Raw genomic sequence first — 24,549 nt, forward strand, 5'->3', positions numbered from 1 at the left:
TCTGACGTGTTGTCTTCTAAGCCATGGGGGGCGGGAAATTATATAGTCATAAACACTTGTCAGTATAGAGAGGTGAGCTGTCAATTGCACCATTAAAGTTTGTACCGAAGCCGGTGGCTGCCAAAATTATTGTTATTATTATTATTATTATTATTATTATTATTATTATTATTACCTCTCCCTTCTGAGTGAATCTCTTTCAGTCGAGGACAAAAGGATAGTAAATCTCGTGATATGATAGAACTGATTTAATGCTACGTTCACATTTTAAAGAACAACTCATAAATAGAATCTTAACTTGAATTCATATAAATATAACTACAATTTGAAATGGTGCACCTTGACGATACGAATCATAATGTTAGGCATGGAATGTAATCAAGCTGTGAGGTCTGCGTGGTCGCTCTCTCCTCAGGACCAGGCCCAGCCCTTGTACTTGGACGATGAGTCTCTGTTGCGCACGTCTGTCCGGCAGAAGAGAGAAAAGGTTACACGGGCAAACATTGTCGGTACGGTCACGGGGACTGAATTAAGGCTGTATTATCGTACTCTGGCAGTCTACCCGCCAGCATTGACCCACGCATGCAATAGGTTTTAGAAATACTTATCACTAGTAAGAACATGCACAGGCAGCAATGGCAAATACCAGTAAATATAATCAATATAGTCAAATAAAATAATAAATGCTACCTGTAAATATTAAGAAAGGGAAGGAGGGAAAGGAGAAGTGGGGACATCAGAATGGAGGAAGGAATTGTGTTAGTGGTTCAGAGGGCAAGGGAGGCAAAGCTGAACATAGCAGGGTTAAGTGGCCAGAATGGAGGAGGCTACTCTTGTGAAGGTGGACGTACCGATGGTGCACGGGGATAGCACGGTGACGGTGGTGGTGCCGGTACTGGTGGTGGTGGTAGTGGTGGTAGAGGTAGAGGTGGAGGTGGCGGTGGAGGTGGTGGTGGAGGTGGTGGTGGAGACGGAGGTGGTTGTGGTGGTGGATGTTGCTGTACTCAGCTGAAAATGGTATTAAAGAATAATCAATGTAAGGCGCTCTCTCTCTCTCTCTCTCTCTCTCTCTCTCTCTCTCTCTCTCTCTCTCTCTCTCTCTCTCTCTCTCTCTCAAAAAAAAAAAAAAAAACATTGAATATCATCCTATCATAAACGTTCAGTCTGGATCTTATCAAGGACTTTGATAATTTACTGGTACTGATGATAGAATTTCCGTCTGCTCCACTACTTCCCTTACCAGCGTCACAGTCTTGGTGGAGGTGGAGGTGGCGGTGGCGCTAGTGACGGTGGAGGTGGAGGTGGAGGTCTTCGTCACGGTGCTGGCCAAGATCTTGGTGAAGTGGTGCACCTTGGTACCGCACCCCTGAAAAAGAGGAGAGCCGTGAGCAAGGCTGAATCACCACCAGAGACTGTGAGCAGCAAAACCTGTTGCCAGGAAATGCTTGGTAATGAGAAGAAAGGGATTTTACTCTGAAACATTTACAAGGCTAGAGTGAACATAAATGGAGAATGTAAAAGGCTTGGATGGAAGAGCTTCATGGGGGAGCAGGACGACTCTTGCTGGTGTGGGTAGACAGGAAAGTTGGTCCAGGTGGTGCTTGGTGGTGAATGATCATCTGGCTTTTGGTTAATGAGACGAGCGTTAAGCTGATATCCAGTTTGTGTGTGTGTGTGTGTGTGTGTGTGTGTGTGTGTGTGTGTATGTGTGTGTGTTAACTCATTATAAGTGATTTATTTGAGTAAATGCCAAGGAGAGCTACGCCCATGCCATACCATTCACCTTTCACGCCCGCGGCGGGCGACCAAGGTGACAAGGTGATGGTGCAGATCATTGTTTCACTTCCTGCACACTTCATTGTTACATGTCGAAACGAATCAACTGGCTGGCGGTTCTTCGGTGACTTCCACACTTTAATTGTGTTTTGTATTAACTGGGAAAATAGCTAGCAATTAAGACAGCCAGTGAGATAGCTTAATTGACAGCCAGTCAGTAGTTCACCAGACGTCCAGACAGTCAGACAGCATAACTAGCTTGAATATCGTAGGTGAAGATAGGCAGACATATTATATACAGGGACTGCCACGTTTAGGCCTTATGGTTTCTTGCAGCTTCCCTTATTTTTCTCGTGTTCATCCTTCCTAATTTCTTCTCCAGCTATAGCTCCAGCTGTACTTATTCATTTTCTATCAGTTGGCATCCAAATATATTTATCTACTTATCCAGTTGCTCGTATAGATATTAATTCATCTGTATATTCATTTATTTCGTAATCTCACGTTTTCATTTTAATTTTCCTTTCAGTTAATCATGTAGAGTTTTTTTTTTTGTTTTTTGGTGGTTTTGATTTAAAGCTTATAAACTCCTGACATCATCCTTCCTCCCCCTCCTCTTCCTCCTCCTTCTCCTCCTCCTCCTCCTCCTCCTCCTCCTCCTCCTCCTCCTCCTCCTCCTCCTCTGTTAGGTACTTGCCGTGTTGCTGGAGTAGCTGGGCTGAGATTTCCATCCCCCATAGGGCGTGGACACACTCAGCGCTACCAGACACGCCCACACCAGGCCGGTCATGCACACCGCGGATACCTTCATTCTGGAAAACATCGTGATCAAGTACATGTTTAATGCCTTGAGCCGTATTCTAAACATAGAGAAGGTTATTTAGAGATTTCAAGGGTAATTTTATGATTCGAGGAAAAGTTTAACAAGAATTATAAATCACCAGTGAAAAAAAAAAAGAAAAGAAAAAAGAAAGTGAGAATCCGATTGTCATCCCCGTGGTCTCTGAAAACAGTCCTTATGAGGGCACAAAGCGTTTCAGAATCTCTTGGCCCTGCTCATGTTTACAAGGGAGCAGATGAAAGTTCAACAGTTAACTATTAAGCCATTTCAAATATCAGTATCTATCACCTCTGAACAACAACTCTATATATTCATTTATTTGTCAGTTTACTGATCTGTGATAGAGCGCCGTGTCTTATGATATCGTATGTTATAGAAAGTAGGTTAAGATAATTCTGGCAGCGTTTGAGTCTTGTAATATGTGAAAACCATGAAGTCAAAATAAAATAGCAAGCATAAATTAGGTTTTCGTGTTAATAATACTGTAAGGAATACGAAGGTAAAAACTTAGTTACTTATTATATAAAACCAGGAGAGAGAGAGAGAGAGAGAGAGAGAGAGAGAGAGAGAGAGAGAGAGAGAGAGAGAGAGAGAGAGAGAGAGAGAGAGAGAGAGAGAGAGAGAGAGAGAGAGAGAGAGAGATGAAGGTACTAAATCAGGCTTCGTTCTGTAGGAAATTGTGAAAGCGGGAGAAGGAAATCAAGAAAAGTGAAAGGAAGACGAGGAATTTCACAATAGGGCACCGTGTTGTTAATTTCGGAAGAGAAGGAAGTATGTGACATAATTAGGTCCCGTGGTGTTCAGAGATGAAAGACAAGACGAGGAAATCTACAAAACTTTGCATTTGTGTTGTCGAAAAAACTCAGGAAGATAAAGAAATAGGCAGACATTACGCATCATGTTGTTGGGAAACCGAAAGCGGTACTAGGAACAACAATTGTTAGATTCCGTGGTGTTGGAAACTGAAAGGAAGACGAGAAAATGGCGAAACTCAAGTTGTCATATAGTCGGAATAGGGAAAGAGAGACTAGCTGATAACAGCATCAAATTTTAGGTTGTCTAGTTGTTGAAAACTTTAACGAAGAAGAGACTCTTGGGGATAAGAACGTAATAGAGTAATAAACTGTGGTTAATAGACTCACTTTAAACCTATGTGATTTGTTAATCGGCTTGTTTGTTCCATGTCAATAGCTTTAGAAGATTAGACAAATTTATGGACGAGGATGACAGATGAAAATACACAGGCAGGTATGTTGTACGCAGGAAGTACCACATGTATGACTGATAGCTTCTTACAACTTCCCTTGTTTTCTTATGCTCTCAATTTCATAGATCAATGTTACTGTGGTTATCAAGACTAACTACGTGACTCTAGAATTGGCTCTTCACTCGCTAAAGTTCTACGTTACTGAAAAATTCTCTTTACCGAGAAGTCAAGACTTACCTGTTACGAGGTGTGTTCTCACTTGCAGGAGAATGCATGATAGCTCTCAGGCACCCTCGGTATATATATAAGGACTAAACCATGGAAAACTTACCTCCCCCTCCTTTTCTCCTCTTCCTTCTCCCCCCATCCCACACTCTCGTAGATCACGTACAAAACTTTCCTTTTCGTCTCTTTCACAGCTTCGGTTCGCCTCGTTACGCACATTTCCGCGTTACTCTTGTTCCGCTGTCGAATTCTGAATTGTCACGTCCTTGTCACTCTTGTTGGTGCTTGGGTCCACACACACACACAAACACACACACACACACATACTTCATTCTTATCACTGTCTGCGAGTGATATGCATTACAAAATTAATGAATGAAAGAAAGAATAAATATTCTAAATAAAGCAAAATGAAGAATCATTGACGATTTATTATCTATTCTTGTGTAGAGGAAAACATTGACAGATAGACAGACAGACCGGTAGACAAAAGGTAGTGAATAGATTATAAAAACAGGCAAATAAACAGAAAGAAAAGAAAGAAAGGCAGAAAAAGAAATAGTAAAAGACATGAAAATAGAAAAAAAAAACGGTGAATAGACAGAAGGGTATTGACAGATAGACAGACAGACCGGTAGACAAATGGTAGTAAATAGATTATAAAAACAGGTAAATAGACAGAAAGAAAAGAAAGAAAGGCAGAAAAAGAAATAGTAAAAAGATATGAAGATAGATAAAAAAAAAGTGAATACACAGAAAGGAGGAAAGAAAGAGAGCCAAATGATAAAAAAAAAAAAAAAACAGATGAACGGATGGACAGACAGACAAGGCGATTGACAAAAGTAGGAAAAAATATAAGAAAATATAGACAAGGACACAAAGAAAGAAAAAAAAACTGTTAAAAAGTTACGACTCCATAAATAAAAGAGCACATTTTATTCACACTCTGAGCCAAACGCGGAAACTTAAGAGCAAAGAGGGAAGGCGGGAAGGAAAAAAATCATCTGTATCAGTGTGTCGTTTTTTCCTTGCCAGTGGGTGTCGCTTCGCTTCACCAGTCAACCTTTGTGTACAAGGCGCGAAGTGGGTCAAGGAGGCTGTGGATGGGGGACTTCAATAAACCATTAGTGACATTACCACGCCCAGTCTATATATGTCCTTTACGTGCATTTCGATTCTTGCACCCTGGCTGAGACCACAAAAATGAGACGAAAAAAAAGAAAAAAGAGACGCCTGTTCTTATTTCTAGTCTGTCCTCTCCTTGCTTTTCGATTCTAACACTCATGTCCCTTTTTTTCACGTGGGAATTCGCTGAGAGCATAAAAATAAGACGAAAAAAGTAAAAAGTGAAAAGAAAATGCCCCTTTTTTACTCCTAGACTACTTTCTTCCCTTGTTTTTCGACTTCTACTCATATGCTATTTTATTTCTACATGTGCAAGAGACTGGTCGAGAGCACAAAATATGTAACAGAGAAAAAAAAAAAAAGCCCCCCCTTTGTACTCCAGTAATCCCTTTTATTTATAGTTGTTACACCCACATGTCCCTTTTTTCCCTTTTACCTTTTTGTACATGTAGGGAAGTGGCCAAGAACACGCGAGGAAAAAGGAGGAAAAGTATGAAACCTGTTCCTTTATACTTTTTTTCCTACGTCTCCTCTTGTTTGTTTGTTTTTTATTCATATACTCGCATATTCTGTTTTCTCTTTTCTTTTTATTTTTTTCAACACGTGAAGAAAGCTAAACAAAACTAAAATAGGGGAATGGAAGAAAAAAATTAATAAACGCTTAATTTTCCGCTTCCAAACAGTTATTTATAAATAGAATTTCCAAAATGTTGGTCAGTTTAGTTCTAGAGATATTATAGGTTTTCTTCTTTCGTAGGGAGAAGGAAATATAAATTGGTAGAGTTCCAGAGTTTGTCATTCATAATGCTTTTTTTTTTTATAAATATTTATCTCTCCCCTGCCCCCTTTTCTTTTTTTATGTATGTTATTTTTCCTTTTTTTTTTTTTTTTTGCATCTATCCCTTACGCTCTGCTAGGCCAATATGTTCCTTAGATGTCTTGATTTTCCTCTCTTGAAATGGTTCAAGTCTTAAGAAGGCGAAGGAGACTCAGGCAGGGCGTTCTGAATCTTACCAGTGAAAGGGGTGAAAGAGTGAAGGTCCTGTTCAGTTTTCTGCGTTGGACAGAATAGGAATAAGTGTACGTTGGAAGTTCTATGCATTAGGGTATTCTTTTTTTCTTTTTTTTTTTCAATCCCTCCTTTTTTTCCACTTTGTTTTCAGTCTTTCTTTCTAGTTTTGCAATTTTCTATAACTTTTCTTTATTTACATTTTGCCTCCTTTCTAGTTCCCATTCTCTTACTCGTGTCTTCTGTTCAATGTTGTTGATTTTTTTTTTCTTTATTGTTTTTATGTCTCTCACTTTTATTTATTTATTAACTTATTTTATTTATTTGTTTCCCTCTCCAATCAAAAGTCGTGTCACCTTCAGTAATGACTTCAGCATTTTGTGTTTTTTCTCAGTAGTAAGTCCCCTGATGTCCTTCAAAATCCGTCAGTTCTCAAGTTTTATAAGGAGACTGTCGACAAATCAGAAGATTGGAGGAAAGCACAACACCTAATGGAAAAGATTGTGGGACATTATCTCACTTTTGACCATGGCTGTACCTCCACTCATTCTTTTTCACTATCTTTCAATGTCATCTATCAGTCCATTATTTTTATGTTCTTTCCATGTGTTTCTGGTGTCGTGTTGTTACTCCTTCCTTCTGATGACTCTTAACCTTCCTTGTTCTTGTCCTGACTTAGTTTACACAGTAATCTTCCTATATGTTTCTATATTTTTGTCGCTCACTTTAGATAGCATATTGCAAATAGCCTCATATTTTCTCTATTATCCCACTAGTTGTTACTGTTTCCTCTGATGACTCTCATCTTTCCTTGCTCCAACCATGACTCCCTCTATACAATAATCATACATGTTTATTTCCGTCGCGCTTCAGATTAGATAGTTCATTATCAACACTTTTTCAAGTAGTCCTTGTTACTAGTCATATTTCATGATGTATTTCAACTTTCCTTGTCCTATTCATGACTTCCAAACCTTAATCTTCCTGTATCCTTGTGTCTCATTTCACAGTGAATAGTTTAGTTAATCACAAGCAACCTCGTACTGGCGGCCAGCTCTACGGCTTTTTTGTTCTTCGCTTGTGTTCCCTTGTGTTTCATGTGGTTTAAGATATAACGCGTACGAATAGATGTGAGCTGAACCAGATCGTATCTTTGAGGGGCAAAAAGTGGCTCACAAATCGGGTGGTAAATCAGTGTTACAAACGCAGGCCCGTGTTCACAAACCCTCTGACTCTCACACGAACTATTTTCAAAGGCTACAGAGATGATTCGATCGGGTTTTGATGCATGTTTTCCAATCAACGACGCAGAAACTTTTGCTCAATTATCGCTATATTCATACAAAACACTCCTGAGAATCCCAGTAATTTCCACAATAGTCAGATAAAAGTACTCGAGTTAATAGCGATGACATATTCATACAAGTAACTTCCACAATAGCCAGCTAAAAGTACTCGAGTAAATAGCGTTGAAGCGTTAAGAATATAAACCCCAGAAGAACGTAGTAAGTGCGCAGGCGTTAGCTTCAAGAGGAGGGTGGAAGGAAATTTCAAGTTCTCAGGAGCTGCCTTGAGTAGGTCACCCGGCCTTGTGCAGTCTTTATTTTATTTTATCTATATATTTATTTATCTTTACCTTCTTATGCTCTTATGTTCCTGAGTCCTAATGTCTCCTATCCATTTTATCCTACCTTATGATACCTACTATCCACCCCTTCCCCCCCCCTCTCTCTCTCTCTCTCTCTCTCTCTCTCTCTCTCTCTCTCTCTCTCTCTCTCTCTCTCTCTCTCTCTCTCTCTCTCAACCATTAATATCTCACTAATGTTTTTTTTTTTCTTTCAACCCAAGGACATACATTTTTATTAAACACTTTGTTCTCTCATCGGGACTGCTTTTCGAAGTCCACAAGTCGTATTCTCGTCATCCGACAAGGAAGTTTTGTTTAACTATCACTAGACTCCTGAACACGCTCTTCAGATACCTTAACACCTTCCACTAAAGCTAGTTAAAAAAAATCTGACGAAATATGGCAATGAAAATTTTAAGAATACTGTGCAAGTTCTCCTGTACTTATCCCCGAGCCTTCCATCACGACACCGTATTTTGTTTCCTGCAATTTCACTGGAGGGCAATACGTTTAAAAAGACAACTTGCAAGACCGGACAGGGAGGAGGGATGGAAGGGAGATAATAAGATCCTCTCAGATGCTGACCATTGCTTCTTTATATTCAATGAAGTAATAGATCATAAGAAATAAGGGAAGCTGCAAGAAGCGACCAGGCTTACACGTGGCAGTCCCTGTATGAAATATTCCTACCTACTTCCACCCATCATCCCCACCCATAAACTCGTCTAATCCTCTCTTAAAGTTCCTTAATGTCTTAGCACTAACAACATGATTACTGAGTCCGTTCCACTCATCTACCACTCTATTTGAGAACCAGTTTCTTCCTATCTCTTTCTTAAACCTAAATTTTTCAAGCTTGAACCCGTTATTTCTTGTTCTATCCTGGATGCTGTTTGGGAATAATGAAGGAATGTCTCTCTGTATTATACGTGATAGTCAATTACGGGATTATCTAGCTGTAAAATTAATATATCTCTTGTGAGTTGAATCTATAGGGAACTGTAATGTGTTTGAAGTGCACTAGTTCTTATTGCCTGCTTGGGTTTGGCGTCTGAAGTAAGTTGCAAACAGATGAAAATTATATTCTGTTGTTGTCAAGGTGAGAGTAAGATACTGGCAGGCAGGCAGGCAGGTAGGCAGGCAGGTAGTCAGACAGATAGACTAGTAGACTGACAGACAAGTAAACAGGCAAACGTACAAATAGACAAACGAGCAGAAACACACACACACACACACACACACACACACACACACACACACACACACACACACACACACACACACACACACACACACAGGAAGCATAATAGATAATGCTCCTAAGTCTACAAATAAACAGTCAACAGTATGGGAAATGTATCTCTTATTACACATACACTTAGGTCACCATCTTCCCTTCCACCTTCGTCACCTGAAAACAGTGTATTACAACTCGATGAACTCTGACCTTCGAACGTACAGTAGCATATGGAGAAGAAAATGTGAAAAGTAAGGCTGAGGAGCATATGCCAAGCTGTACTTCACCTCCTAACTCATCTTTGACCGTCTGTTACCACTTAGCCTTATCAAATCAACTCTGGCCATAAAACTTTGCTCATATTCTTAAACTCAGTATTGCTTACTGTCAAGTTGCACTTTATCTTTCCTCGTCTCTGGCTGTTTATAACCTCTTAGACTAATTCAGTTAATTCTAGTCGTGAAACTTTGATCGTATTCTTTAACTTCCACAAGAGCCTGCTAAAAGTTTTCAAGATATGCCGAAACGTTTAAGTATTTGTACATTAGTGATATAAGGAGTGAGATGGTTAGAACACACACACACACACACACACGCACACACACACACACACACACACACACACACACACACACACACACACACACACACACACACACACACGCACACTGTTCGAAAAAGAAATATATTTACATTCGCTAGTTCAAACAATATATTGTACAAATCTTACACTGTGACTGAGGTAAAAATAAAACAGAAAAATATAAAACGTTCCTAAGTTAATAGTTTGCATATAATTTTCTTTCGTTTAAACAATGAAAGCAGCTTATTAGAATTAAATAAAGAAGACTACATAAAACAACCAGTTATTACGATACGACACATTCAAGCTAAAAGGAATCTGTAAAAGAAAATGCATACTTTTCATAATCGTATATACTGAATCAAAACCGGTGAAAAAGAATGATAAACAGCAAGAAGCACAAGAACCTGACAGTCGACTTTTTCAACATAAAACGGGTAATCTAACTGAATTAATGCCTTTTTTTTTTTCGGTATTACTGACAAGCTCTCTCTCTCTCTCTCTCTCTCTCTCTCTCTCTCTCTCTCTCTCTCTCTCTCTCTCTCTCTCTCTCTCTCTCCCTCTCATTGTACCATTTACACGTTCAGCCATCTATTCATATTTTGCATGTGTAGCGGCGCATTCCCTTTTTAAATCAATCAGTCAATCAATCAATCGTATTTTGCATAAGAACATAAGACAATAAGGGAAGCTGCAAGAAACCATCAGCCCTACACGTGGCAATTGCTGTATAAAAAATATATATACCTTCTTCTTTCCACCCATCATTCCCCGTATTTTAATCTTTTAAAGCTCACTCGGCACAAACAAATTAATTACTGAGTTTATTCACTATTCTACCATTGTCTTATATGTTGGAGGCGTGTCAGAGGTGAATTATCTTATTGTTATCAACAGATTCATGAAAGAAATAGGAAGGAGAACAATCAGGGAATTCCCTTGAAATAACAGCTTACTCTCAGTCTTGCGCAATGGGACTCGTGGGTACGTTTAGGAATAGAAGGGGCTATTGTAGTGAGCCTTTCTTAGTGTTTATGGCTCATTTATTCATCAGTAAAGTTGCTTAAAGATGATTCGCAAACCAGAAAGTGTTACCATATATTTAGTGAAGCTTCCGTGGTGTTTGTAGTTAGATTTTTCATTGGTTAAGTTGCCTGGGATTAGTAAAATAAAAGATAAAACTACCATGGCTTCTTTTTAGTTTAATATAATGATCTTCTGTAAATTAAAATTATAGTTGTAAAGGATCACATGAAGGCGGTATCGTATATTTAGTAAAGCTCTCATAGTGTTCGTGGTTTGGAGAGTTTTAAAAAGCCGAGAGAGACAGCAATTTAGTTCTTCGAGGTGTCTTAATAGCACCTCATAAGTTGAAGATAAGTCCTCATATATTGAAACACGCTTCTATGTTCGGATGTTCTTGATAAAAACCGCAAGGAGTAAATTGTTTCACTAAGACCTTCACATTGCCCAACACAATCTCTCATATTGGAAGACAGGACTTATTTTTAAGGTTCCTAATAAAAAACTTGAATTAAAAAGTTGATTTTTCTTTCAGTAAAATCAATAAGTTATGTGAGGGAAGTCCCTATGTTATGGCGTAATACTTCATTATATTATTCCTAATAGAAAAAAAAAATCATAATAAAGAAAATACGATACATGAAATGAAGATATAAGATGTTCCTATGTGAAAATCTTGACTAGTACAGTAAAACCGTCACGATCTCCCTCCCCACACCCCGACCAAGAAAATAAAAAAAAAAGAAAATACTAAAGAAGGATGTTTATGAAAGAATATATTTGATAATAGTTCAGAAATCCCCGTCAGGTGTTCAGCCAGGTTCCTCCAGCTACTCACTGTATGCTCCTGCTAGTGTTCTTAGGTAATAGTAGTAGTAGCAGTGGTAGTAGTAATAATAATAATATCATTGCTACTACTACTACTACTACTTCTACTACTACTACTACTACTACTACTACTACTACTACTACTGTTATTACAACTACAACTACAATTACAACAACAACAACTACTACTACTACTACTACTACTACTACTACTACTACTACTACTACTACTACTACTACTACTACTACTACTACTATTATTACTACTACTATTATTGCTACTACTATTACTACTGCTGCTGCTACTCCTACTACTGCTACTGCTACAACTATTACTACTACTACTACTATAACAACAACAACTACTACTACTACTACTACTACTACTACTACTACTACTACTACTACTACTACTACTACTACTACTATTACTACTACTACTAATGTACAACTCCAAATAATAATAATAATAATAATAATAATAATAATAATAATAATAATATAATAAAAATAATAATGATAATACTACTACTGCTATTCTTATTATCATTTCCATCAAATTTTTATATTATCAATACTGTTATTATTATTATTATTATTATTATTATTATTATTATTATTATTATTATTATTATTATTATTATCATATCATCACCACCACCACCACCACTACTACCACCACCACTACCACCACCACCACCACTACCACCACTACCACCACCAGCACCACCGCCACCACCACCACCGTCATTTGTCGTGATGGGCATTGTCATGACTCCACACCTCAAGGCCGCCTAGCCAGTCTTGGAGAGCAGTCAGTAAGGCCGCCCCGTCACACCGCAAGCGTTTCCGTCCCGGGTTGTCTTATATGCCTGCACACCCCACACAGGCCAGCGGTCACCCGGTACATGCAGGTGTTCATGTAATAAGAGCACCGCCAATAATACAAGGCGGATCTGTGGCATGAGAGTAAATATTTTCTTGAACTAGTTTTTTGCCTCTCGAACATGCACTTTTTTTTCTCTTTCTCTCTCTCTCTCTCTCCATTTACATTTATTGCATGCATTACATAAGGCACAGCACTGGATCTTTAATATATTGTCTCGTCCTGCCCCAAGGTACCACCCGTGTTGCGTTATAGACATGATCTTAAATAGAGGCGCGGGATGGAAGGAGATCTGTAAATATAAATCTGTATGATGAGGAAAAAAATGGGGGGGGGGGAATTATTCGTGCTTACTGTTGTTTGATTATAAAAATTGAATAAGTTAGTGAGCTAATACGCTAAATTGGCTGCGATTTTTCCGTAATCAAACTGGCTAATTTTATTCATTCTCCTCCTGCTCTTTATTTTATTTGTCTATTTATTTTTCTTTTTTTTTTCTTTTTTATGAGTGGGATGCTAAGTAGGCATTTTATCTCTCATATTTATGTACTTGGCCAGAGTTCTTAACACGCAGATCAAAAGCAATTGTGTGATGGAACAATATAAGAACATAAGAAAACAAGAGAAGCTGTAAGAACCATCAGGCCTACACGTGGCAGTCCTTTTATAAAACGTGCCCATTAATTTTCACGTATCATCCCCATCCATTTGTTTGTTTAATCTTTTTAGTTCTGTATCAACTCGACACCAACTACCTGACTACTAGAGACTATTCCATTCTTCTACTGTCTACAAAATGTGTCTCTGTAACGAAAAAAGCGAAGAGAATTGTTCGTGCAGGCGGTTTTCTGATGATAAAAACCGATTAAGCCACTGAGCAGTCATTATATAAGGCTGTAAATTACTTCGCGTCTCGCTCGGCTGGACACGCTGGTGGGGGCGTGGCTCGTCACGGAGCAAACTACGTCTCGGTGTGAACAGGGAGGTGGGTCAAGGTCACTGAGACACTGCATTCGGTCATTAGTCACCGCGGATCAATTTCATGCTAGCGGGAAAGGCTGTTTTCGAGAAAGTGCTTCCTTTAAAGCCACTAGAGGAAGGACGTCGGCGAGCACGGCGTGTGTCCGGGATTTCCAAACTCCTTTCTCCCTCTCGGTAGGAAGTGTTACATAAATAAACACTGCTTTACTGACGCGCTGCGCAATGGCTTACAAAAGAAAAAAATATATATATAGCACAAACTGAAGTGAAGCAGCTCTAAAGGTTTGAATGTTGCACACTTTGCCTTCATGGTCACTCGATAATCATATTTCAAGACGTGTTTGGCGCAACACGCTACTGCCGTAAGGGAAACTGCCAAAAATAGGGCAGTTGGTGTTTGGTTGCTGAGCTGTGCTTGGCGTATAGGATGACTAAGAAAAAATATGAGAAAATATACTGATTTGCTTCAAAGAAAGATTTTGCCTTGAAGAGATACTACATCAAATAATGTAATATTGTAGTTTGAAATTAACTGAGTGCACACAAACAACCACAAAAAGCTTGTCTTTTAACTATTGAACATGAAATAAAGAACAAACTGGTTTATTGATGAGTATTGAGTGTCTTGCAACATTAGGCCTTGTTGCTTCCTTCCGGCGACCTCTATGTGTGTGTGTGTGTGTGTGTGTGTATGTGTTGAAGGGAGGGCATGTGTGTATTTGTTCTCGGCAAAGAAAGATTAAAACACTCCCAGTGTATAGTGTGTGTGTGTGTGTGTGTGTGTGTGTGTGTGTGTGTGTGTGTGTGTGTGTGTGTGTGTGTGTGTGTGTGTGTGTGTGTGTGTGTGTGTTCTCTTGTTGAAGAAAAAATAAAAGCCCTCATAATGGCCGCCCCTCAGAAGGCAGCACAGCACACCTGAGCCCTTGAGCACCTGCCCGAGTGCTCGCCCTCGCCGAGTCCTAACAAAGGCGACACGGAAGCCTGGCCGAGGTGATGACTGAGGTATTTCCTGTCTCCAGTGAAGACGACTGGAGGTTACCTCTTAATAATGCCGCTCATCACCCTCGTTTCCCAAAGCAGTCAGTGTCAACCACAAACGTTTGCATTTCCTTTAAATAACAGGTATTTTTCCTCTTAATATTTACATCTTGGTTTACTTTTTCTTCTCTCTTTATTTGTTTTTTTTATCATTAAATCTTGAAATGTAAAGAAGATTATTGAAACAGTCACCAAGATCCAGAACTCCACATTAATTAAAACCTATTAATGAGACTGTTCTAAGTAATTTATTGTTACACATTTTAGTTGATTTTTTTCTTGTAATTGACTATATGCTTCATTGTTCCCTCATTCACTCACCACTCCCCTTCCGACGCCTTCTTGTTATTCAAGCCTGGTTAGCTCACAAGTTGCCTCGTGTTCTGCCTTGACCAGGTACGCAAACAACTTTCACTCTCTGATTTCATGATCGATATGAAAACCCACCATTCAGTTAGTTACTCCTGCTAAAATACATACAATCAATGAGTGAGGGAGCAGATCTACACTGGTGCTCTAGATAGAAGACGAGCAGAGGGGAGAAGTATGCAGCAGCCCGGCGGGACTCGCTTCACCGGCTCTGCCGCTCATGGTCAAGGTTTCTGACGGTCGCACCTCCTCCGCGGGGTCACCGGCCGCTCCATGTCCGCCACTTTTGCAGGTCTAGAAATCCTGCTGCAGTACCTATACTTCATCTTCGATATGAAGGCACGGCTATCTTCAGGACGTTACCCAGTAGTGATACATTGTGAATATGTATGGAAAGAAACTGCGTGTGACTGTAAACGTGTGCTGTGAGTGTAAACAAGAGACAGACGGAGACATACAAACGGACAAAAACAGACATACAGACATAGACGAAGGCATAAAGATATAGACAAAGATAAGGATATAAAGACATACTAGGCAAAAACTGAAGCATAACTGACATATATATGGACAAACAGATATAAACGTATACAAAAGACAAAAAAAAAAAAAAAAACAGAAAAGAGGAAAGACAGAAGCAGAAACAAAGGTAAAAACAAACAAAAAAAAACAGACATAAACACAGACACGGAACTATAACTCTGTACATAAAACTAAAAAGGTAAAAAGTTTCATAAAGGCAATGGTGAGTCTGGAATTACAAGACGGTGTTGATGGAAAATCATGAATATTTAGTTTGTATAGGCATTTCCGAAGCACTTCTTTGTCACCTGCAATGTCTAGGCACTTCTTTAATCACAGCAGTCAATCAATATATTCAGAAAGAAGACCTTGTAACACTATTGGAGAACAGCAGTTGCAACTTCGACGTTCCTTGCATTTAACGACTTCTGCAACATGCACAATAATAATGACAATAGTTTAGAGAAGGTGAAGATGCTTACTAAACCAGCCAGAGTCGCTAGCAAGTACATATCACAAAAGTAACCCCTGCTTAGTGTAAATCCGCCTTGCAGTGGAGATGTGAAGATACTAAAGCAGTCAGAGTTGTTAAGGAGAACATATCACAACAGTAACTCCTGGTTAGTGTAATTCCCCCTCACAGTGAGTGCTAACACTTTGTTTATCGTCTGTAAACGGTACGGTGATTCATCGTTAGTGAAAGCCTCAGTTGCCTCCATCCCCGAAGGACGAACACTCTCCCAACCCTTTGCAACACACTTTCGATTGCATTCTCAAACATTTCATGGTCTTATCTCAGCTACTTTTAACACGCATCAGAGGAGATCACTGAGGTTTTCAAGGGTACTTATCATGATTCTAGTGGTGATTTTTACAAGGGTTCTGTATCATCACGAAAAAAAATCACGGAAATCCGACTAATCATCTCTGTGGCCTTTGAAAATAGTCCTTTTGAGAGTCCTAAGCGCTTCAAAGTACTTTTAAAGAGTTTCAGTGGAAGTTATTGGGATTTTTGGACATTTTCATGATTTTAGTGTTAGTTCAACAAGGATTCTGCGTCACCAAGGGAAAAACACTCATGAGAACTCAACTAATCATCTCTTTGACCTTGTATAAAACATATTTCCATCCACTACACTCATCCATAAATATGCCTCATCTTTTAATAGCTCTTTATTGACCCGGCAATAGGAACCTGATTACTGAATACATTCCATTCATCTATCACTGTTTGAGGACCAGTTTCCTCCTACTTATTTTGTTATTTTTCTTAATCTAATACGATCTTAAGAGATAACCAGAAAAAAAAAAAACATAATCGAACATGCCTTGTACCTTGCACGTGATTCACACTTAGTTGAATTCACTTAATTTTTCCGTAAGACATCAAAATAAAACCAAAGGGGGAAAAAAAATTATTCCTACATTTGTACTTATATTAGTCCTTTGTAACGCATGATCATATTCTTGGTGGTGGAGGTGGATGTGGTGGTGGTGACGCATGCAGCAGAGGACTGGGTCTGCCTGAGAGACGTCGCGGTGTTAACATTTAATCCTTTGTTAACTGGTGTGTGGACAAGTCTCCATGTGGCTCCTCAAGGCCACTGACAAGCGAAACGTGGGAGGCGGGGCGGCTGACGCGTGATGTAGCATATTGTATTGTATGGCAAGATGGGGAACTCAACTATTTATTTACGAAACGAGAGAGAGAGAACGAGAGAGAGAGAGAGAGAGAGAGAGAGAGAGAGAGAGAGAGAGAGAGAGAGAGAGAGAGAGAGAGAGAGAGAGAGAGAAGGCAGACAAACCGAAAAAACAGACAGACAGAGAAGACAGACAGAGAGAAAGATAAACCGAGAAACGGAGAGACAGACAGACACAGAAATGAGACACGAGCAGAACCAAACAGCCTGACAGCCAAACCAGACAAGACAGACAACCAGACAAATAGAGATAACACCTGTCTTTCCCCAGTGTCTCTAGGGAACAACACCTGTCGTATCAAACAAAACAGGACATATTATCATCACTCTCTTCTAAAAATACATAGCCGGTGTTCCTTACTCCAAGCGGCGCCAGAAGCTTCACGCGTAACCTGCTGTCCCGAGACTTCCCCGAGGCTTCCGCTGGTCACTGCCCTGCCGAGGATGACTTTGTACAGCAGGTGCTGACGTGACCTTCAGGAGGACGAAAGATGGGGGAGATGAAGCAACCTGCACTCATGTATATAAGTAAAGCAACGCCTCGGCAGTAGAGTTGAGGGCAATGCAGGATGGGACCTTGTGGGATATGTATTCTGAGGTTTGGGAGATGGCGGAACTATGAGTGTTAGAGAAGTAGTTTCCCTGTGTGTGTGTGTGAGGGGGGGGGGTGTTGGTGGGTGTTGGTGGGTGAGCGGTGGGTAAGGTAATGGGTAGCTTGGTGTGTATAACCTCTTCAGTCAAACCTATGCTCGTAGTGATGATAGGTGGAAACAAGTGGATATATTTAATACAGGGACTGACGTGTGTGTGTGTGTGTGTGTGTCTGTGTGTGTGTGTGTGTGTGTGTGTGTGTGTGTGTAACCTTCGCTCCACTCAAACTTTTCCTTTTAAGTAGATATAGGAATGGTAGGTGGATGTAAGTGGATATATTTGACTTATGGACTTCCTGCAGCTTCCCATATGTTGTTATGTTTTGTGTTCTCAAACGCGAGAGACTTGTAGACCGAGTAATGAAAATATACGTGAATCAGTGTAATTTTAAGATTTCTATTCCATTTTTCTTCCGTTTTCTTTTTCATTCCTTCTCCTCATCATGTGTGATTTCAAGAACTTTATTCAATTTCTTCTATTCATCATTTGCAACTTCAATAGTTTTTTTTCTTTTTTTATTCTATTTTTTCCTATTCATAATGAGTTTTCTGTGTCTAAGGTTATGAAAACATCTGCCTCATAAAACTAATGTCCTTTACTTCCGTGCCATGACGAGACTTCCCGCCACTCCAAGGAAAACAAGACTGTGTAAGAGCTCCTTCATGACTGGGGAAAGGAGGCTGGCAGGTGAAATAGGAAGTTTCTCCTCAGTGGCCTGGAATATTTATTGACAGACAACCAACAAAGATGAGAGGATGAAGAGAAGGAGGAGGAAAAGGAGGAGGAGGCGGAGGCGGAGGGAGTCCTTTGTCCTGCAGTGGAATCCTAGAGGTGATGATAATGATGTACATTGTGTTCGATCCTCACCTTTTTTATATGTAAGAGGAATTTTGGCCAAGGTACGAGTACAAAACGAGTACAATAGGAAAGAAACGGTCCGTTGAAAATCCCAGTCCCTAAAGCGGACATTCCGAAAGAAGATACGAAATTACATGGAGAATTGTCTTGAAACCTCCATCTTGAAGGTACTTAAGTCAAGGCAAGAGGAAATACAGAAGCTGGCAGGAAGAGTTCACCGGTACAAGAGATGAAATATTGAGAATACTGGTTAATTCTCGCATTAGGGAGCTGAACAGAATAGAGCTGGGAGAAAATAGGAAGGGAAATATTTGCTCTGTGAGAATAAGATTCAATAATCTAAGTATGCTTCAACCGATGAAGACCCAAGACCATTTAAGACTGACCGTCCATCCCTGGGTAATGTTGCCTCTCTGCTTGCCACCTCTTTGCAATAACTGTGGACCGGCAATGAGCTTTACTGGAACCTTAGACATTAATTAAACAGTGCGCTATCTTCCATCATTTGCATGACTCTCCCCCCACCAGCCGTTTGTCAACTTTCTGGATATTCTGTTTCTTTTCTGTGTGCCGATGGAGGTGTACAATGAAGATTACGCAAACTAAGAAATGTAACATAAAATTTATTGGAAAATACCCGTGCATTTGTGCATGTGTGTGGATATAGGGGTTTTGCTGCGGATGTAGATGGGTGTCGGTGGTATGAGTGGATGGTGTATACATGTGGTTGGGTGAATAGGTAGGTGTGTATAACAGAGGCCTGTGTGATCGCCGAACTTTATCCAATTACAAGGCTTACCCACGTCCTACCAGCACCGAAGGAAAACTATAGTAAGTAGATTATTGTGATTTTTGCTATATTCTCCCACATCCGCCTTGCATAGCGGACACCGCGAGCCAGACCACGCCATTTGAAGGAGAATCGCCTAGTAGTTCAGAAACCAAAAGTGGACGTGGAGAGACGAGACACGAGATGAACCCGCTGCACCGAATATCAAGTAATTTAACAACAAATTCCTGTGAAATTGAGGCATGACTGTTGTTTAGGTCGAGTGAGTATTGTGGCGGGTGATGAGGAGATAATGACGGGGTTTCACGGCCAGGTGACGTGAGCGGCGGAGTTTCCGCGTCACTTACCCACGAGGCGGTAATTGCTGCATGATGCTGCTGCAACTACCGCAAAAATTCCTCGGTGAGTGTCATCGGGATTGCCAGCGCTAAACCTGTCCCGCCACGCAGGGGCTTCCCCGCCCACTGGCGTTCCAGGAGAGCCGTGAGCTTAAGCCTCGGGCACCGCTACATCGCACGAGCTACATCGCTCATTAAGAAAGTGTGCTGGCCATTCTCAGAAATCCGTATCGCCCCCTCATCGACCAAAAAAGTCAACCTGGGTTCCAGTTACCTTGCCTCACGGGATCCCACGCCCCGCCAGTGATGGGCGTCAGGCTTGGCCTGCACACAGGTAAAAAACAAAACACAAGCTGACGTGTCGGTGACGCAAAGCCGCCCGCCGGGAAGTCCGCTTCCCTCAGTAGTAACCTTTGACCTTTACTGCTGCACAAACATTACACTGTGTAAGTCTTACCACACCACGCCACAAGGCTGGAGCGGCGGCTGAGGGACAGGCTGTTGAGGGGGTGGGTGGTGAGGGTGGTGGGTCCGGGTGTGCCAGGCCTGCAGGGTGTGAGGAACAAGTGCGTGTTGCAGCCACGCCAGGGGAGGGAGGGCAGGCGGGCAGACTGGCAGGCAGGCAAACAGGCATGCAGGCATGCAGGCATGCAGGCATGCAGGCAGGCAGTCACTGGTCACGTGTCTGCCAGGCCAGGGAATATAATGATATCTTTTGCTGCTCTTCATCTTCATCGACTCTTATCTTTTAGTTCCTCCACCTCTTCCTCCTCCTCTGCTCTTCTTGCTCCTCCTCCTTATCGTCGCCATCACCTTTCTGCTTCTTCTTCTTCTTCTTATTATTATTATTATTATTATTATTATTATTATTATTATTATTATTATTATTATTATTGTTATTATTATTATTATTATTATTATTATTATTATTATTATTATTATTATTATTATTATTATTATTATTATTATTATCATTATTATTATTATTATCATTATTATTGTTATTATTATTACCATCATTCCAGTCCTTTTACATCTTCCTTTCCTCTTCCTCCTCCTCTCCTCCTGCTCCTTCTCCTACCCTCACTCTAACTCCTCCCACTATTTTTTTTTTCTTCTCTTCCATATTCCAACTTCCCCCCACCTCTTCCTCTTCTTCTTTCCTTCCTTCCATCCTTCCTTGTTCTTTTCCCCTTTCTCTTCTTCCTGTATGGCCATGGTCACTCTTCTCATTACATTCAAACTCATTACTTTAATTATTCGTCGTTTTTTTTTTTTTTTTTTGTATATTAGTTCTTGAATTGTAAGCAGACTCATGGTCTTCGGCGGTTCTTTCAAACTAGTAATTTAATGTTATGTCTGCCTTATGATAGGTGTCAGTGGTGGTGCTGTCCTTGCTGTTATTATTATCATTATTATTATTATTATTATTTTTGCTACTGTTATTATCATTATCATCATTACTGTTTTTTTTTATTGTTATCATGTTAAAATATCTTACAATTCTCGTATGTTTTCTTTCCTTCTCTTATCTCCGTCATCAACATCCTCCTCCGTCTCCTCCTCCTCCTCCTCCTCCTCCTCGTCCTCCTCTTCCTCTTTGTTGTTGTTGTTGTTGTTGGTGGTGGTGGTTATTTGTTGTTGTTGTTGTTGTTTTTGTTTCTTCATCTTCATCTTCATCTCCGTTGTTTCTTCATCTTCATCTCTATTTCCATCTTAATCTTCATCATCTTGTTCTTCATCTTCGTGTTCTTTTTTCCTCTTCTTCTTCTTCTTCTTCTTCTTCTTCTTCTTCTTCTTCTGATTGAATTAAGGATAAGCAAAGAAAAAGTAATATATGTATTTTTTTTTATTTTCTCTGTACCTTCCTCTTTCTCTTGTTCATCTTAAGTTTTTTTTGTTATAGGTTCAAATATCTCTCATAATTCGAGTCGGAACTGGGATGGAATGTTCGAAAAGGAGCAGACAAGAAATACTTCGTCCCTTGTAGTGTTTATTTGGTGCTTTCCTTAGACATTCTTCTTCGTTTTATTTCTTATGGGAGTGAAAAGGACGAGGGTGAAAGGTGTTCAAATTGGACCACAAAGAACTGGTATGGAAAGGTCAGGAAGAGAAGAAATACCGTCTTGATTAGAATGTCTTTTCCTTTGTCTTTTTTCTTTCTTTCTGTACTTTAATATCTTCACGTCTCTCTCATCTATACGCCATTACCACCACCACCCCCACCACCGCAGCCTTGCCTTGCATCTCCTCTCATCAAGGATCATTCCCGTTTTCTTCTGTCTGAATGAGTTGTATATATCAGTTTGTTTTCGTTACTTCATACATATACACTTTCATATTTTAGGTGATCTATTTATTCATTTATTTATCTATTTTAATTATTTTTCATTTATTTATTTATTTATTTATTTATTTATTTATTTATTTTGTAAAGCTCAGGAACTCACCATATCGCTTTATATACCGTAGATAATAAATGTTTTTGTTTTGTTTTTTTCCTAAAGCGTGATTTGCTGTAATTCATCATTCAGTATTGTAGACATCTGTCGTGCGTCGTTATTTTTTTCCTTATGTGCAACTGCCTACATCATCATACATTCGAGACACTTCATGGCTCCCTTCCTAATACACAACACTCAATCATCTCATATTCAAGGTCCGTATTCTGAAACGCTTTAGGCTCCGTAAGAACTCTTTTTTCTTGTAGGCCAGAGATGATAAATCCGGTTACCAAGGCTGTACTTGCCAATAAGGATACAGAATACTTGTTAAACTGTCACTAGAATTAGGAAAACAGATTTTAAAACCTCAAAGAATTCCAGTAGAGCCTGTTGGAAGCAAGCGAACGAAGGCACCAAAACATTTAAGAATATACGGTCCTTGAAAACACGCAAGGTCAAAAGTAAAGTAACATGCAGTACTTACCTACTTCTGCGTCCACCGTTTTCCTTCAATCTTTAAGCCGTGTTTGTTTTGGGTCTGGTCGGGTTGGTCTGAGTTGGATCTGGCTGAGGGCTTATCGAGACAGGCTGGTCAGGTCTTGTCGAGTCTGTTGTGATATCGAAGTATATTGGTCACTGCAATTCTCTCATTAATTTCCATTCACAGATCACTGACTCACACTCCTGAGCGAGTACGAGGAAAACATGGAGGAAACGCAATGGCAGATACAAAAAAAAATTCTTCTTCCTTACCATTCTGTTTCGCTTCTGTTATTCATAATATGAACACCCTTCCTGTCAAAAGGCGGTTTAGGAAAATTTAATGGAGATGCTGAAGAAAGCGAGGCAGCCACCCAACAGAAAACGCAACACTTTTTTTCTTTATGGATCAGTTCATCAAATACACTTTTTGTTTTCCTTTCGACCAGTTCATCAAACACACTATTTCTTTTTCCTTTCGACCACTTCATCAAACACAACATTTTTTTTCCTGTTCCTTTTCACCAATTCATGTTCCATCCAATCCATGTGCCATCATGTTCCATGTTCCATTAGGTTCCATGCTACAGCAAATGCCCCATGTTTTGCATCATCTGAAAAAAAAAAAAAGAATTCTAAGAAGACTATAAAAGAAAAAGAAGTAAAGTTTGAAGAAGACTATGTAAAAAAAGCAAAAGCAAAAACAAAACAAGTGACGCCACGGTAAATACAACACGTTTTCCTCTTTTTTTCTTTTTTTTTTTTACAGTTTTATTCCAGTTCTGTTTTTGCATGATTCGAACATTCCTTACCATTTCAACATCCAACGAAAAAAAAAAATGATAAGAAAATGCTGCAATAGGCACTCAGGAAAGGAAGGATGATACTTTTTTCTTCTTCTTGCTCTTGTTCTTATAATAGTTCTTCTTTATTCTTTCTATTCTTCTTATTTTTTTCTTTTCCTTTTCGTTTTCTTTCTCTCCTTCTTGTTCTTTTTTCTCTCATTTTTCCTTTTTCCTTTCTTCCTCTTCTTTTCTCTACCATTCTATCTCATCTCTGTTTTTCATAATTTGAACACATCCCTAAAGAGAGAGAGAGAGAGAGAGAGAGAGAGAGAGAGAGAGAGAGAGAGAGACTATGCATACAATTATTGCAAATTACATCACGTGCAGATAATCCATTCGAGTAATTAACAACAACAATAATAATGATAATAATAATAATAATAATAATAATAATAATAATAATAATAATAATAATAATAATAATAATAATAATAATAATAATAAAAACAATAACAACAATAATAATAATAACAATAATAATAATAATGATAATGATAATAATAATGATAATAACAATAATAATAATAATAATAATAATAATAATAATAATAATAATAATAATAATATTATTATTATTATTATTATTATTATTATTATTATTATTATTATTATTATTATTATTATTATGAATATTAATAATAATTTTCCCGGAGGCACAGACGACTTGAGGAAAGGTATTGGTGATATATTAAAAAATGATAAATGTGGCTGAATTAAGGAAATAAATAAAAATTAGAATCGAAAACAGCAGCGGTAGTAGTAGTTGTAGTAATAGTAGTTGTTGTTGTTGTAGTTGTTGTTGTTGGTGTTGTTGTTGTTGTTGTTGTTGTTGTTGTTGTTGTTGTTGAGGTAATAATAATAATAACAATAATAATAATAATAATAATTATTATTATTATTATTATTATTATTATTATTATTATTATTATTATTATTATTATTATTATTATTATTATTATTATTGTTATTGTTATTATTATTATTATTATTATTATTATTATTATTATTATCATTATAATAACAATGATAATAATAATTATTAACACACACACATGTAAACAACAACTATACAATTAAAGCAAAAAATGGCAAATAAATCATATATATATATATATATATATATATATATATATATATATATATATATATATATATATATATATATA

General features: G+C 38.8%; 1 protein-coding gene across 2 annotated transcripts; it reads right to left on the minus strand.

The window, feature by feature from the left end:
• Positions 1-233: 233 nt before the first annotated feature.
• LOC135101207 (uncharacterized) lies at positions 234-22,680 on the minus strand. Of its 2 annotated transcripts, none has more exons than XM_064004818.1 (5): positions 22,543-22,680; positions 2,474-2,588; positions 1,241-1,366; positions 852-1,008; positions 234-464 (listed from the first exon to the last, which is right to left on the minus strand). In XM_064004818.1, exons 2-5 carry the CDS (start codon positions 2,585-2,587, stop codon positions 412-414), a joined length of 450 nt encoding a protein of 149 aa, XP_063860888.1. In that variant the 5' UTR covers position 2,588; positions 22,543-22,680; the 3' UTR covers positions 234-411. The 2 variants fall into 2 exon arrangements, with proteins under 2 accessions (XP_063860888.1, XP_063860887.1); XM_064004817.1 differs by lacking the exon at positions 22,543-22,680 and adding an exon at positions 4,062-4,114.
• Between the last annotated feature and the right edge of the window lie 1,869 nt (positions 22,681-24,549).

The sequence above is a fragment of the Scylla paramamosain genome, chromosome 6 (genome assembly GCF_035594125.1).
Source record: "Scylla paramamosain isolate STU-SP2022 chromosome 6, ASM3559412v1, whole genome shotgun sequence".
NCBI lineage: Eukaryota > Metazoa > Arthropoda > Malacostraca > Decapoda > Portunidae > Scylla > Scylla paramamosain.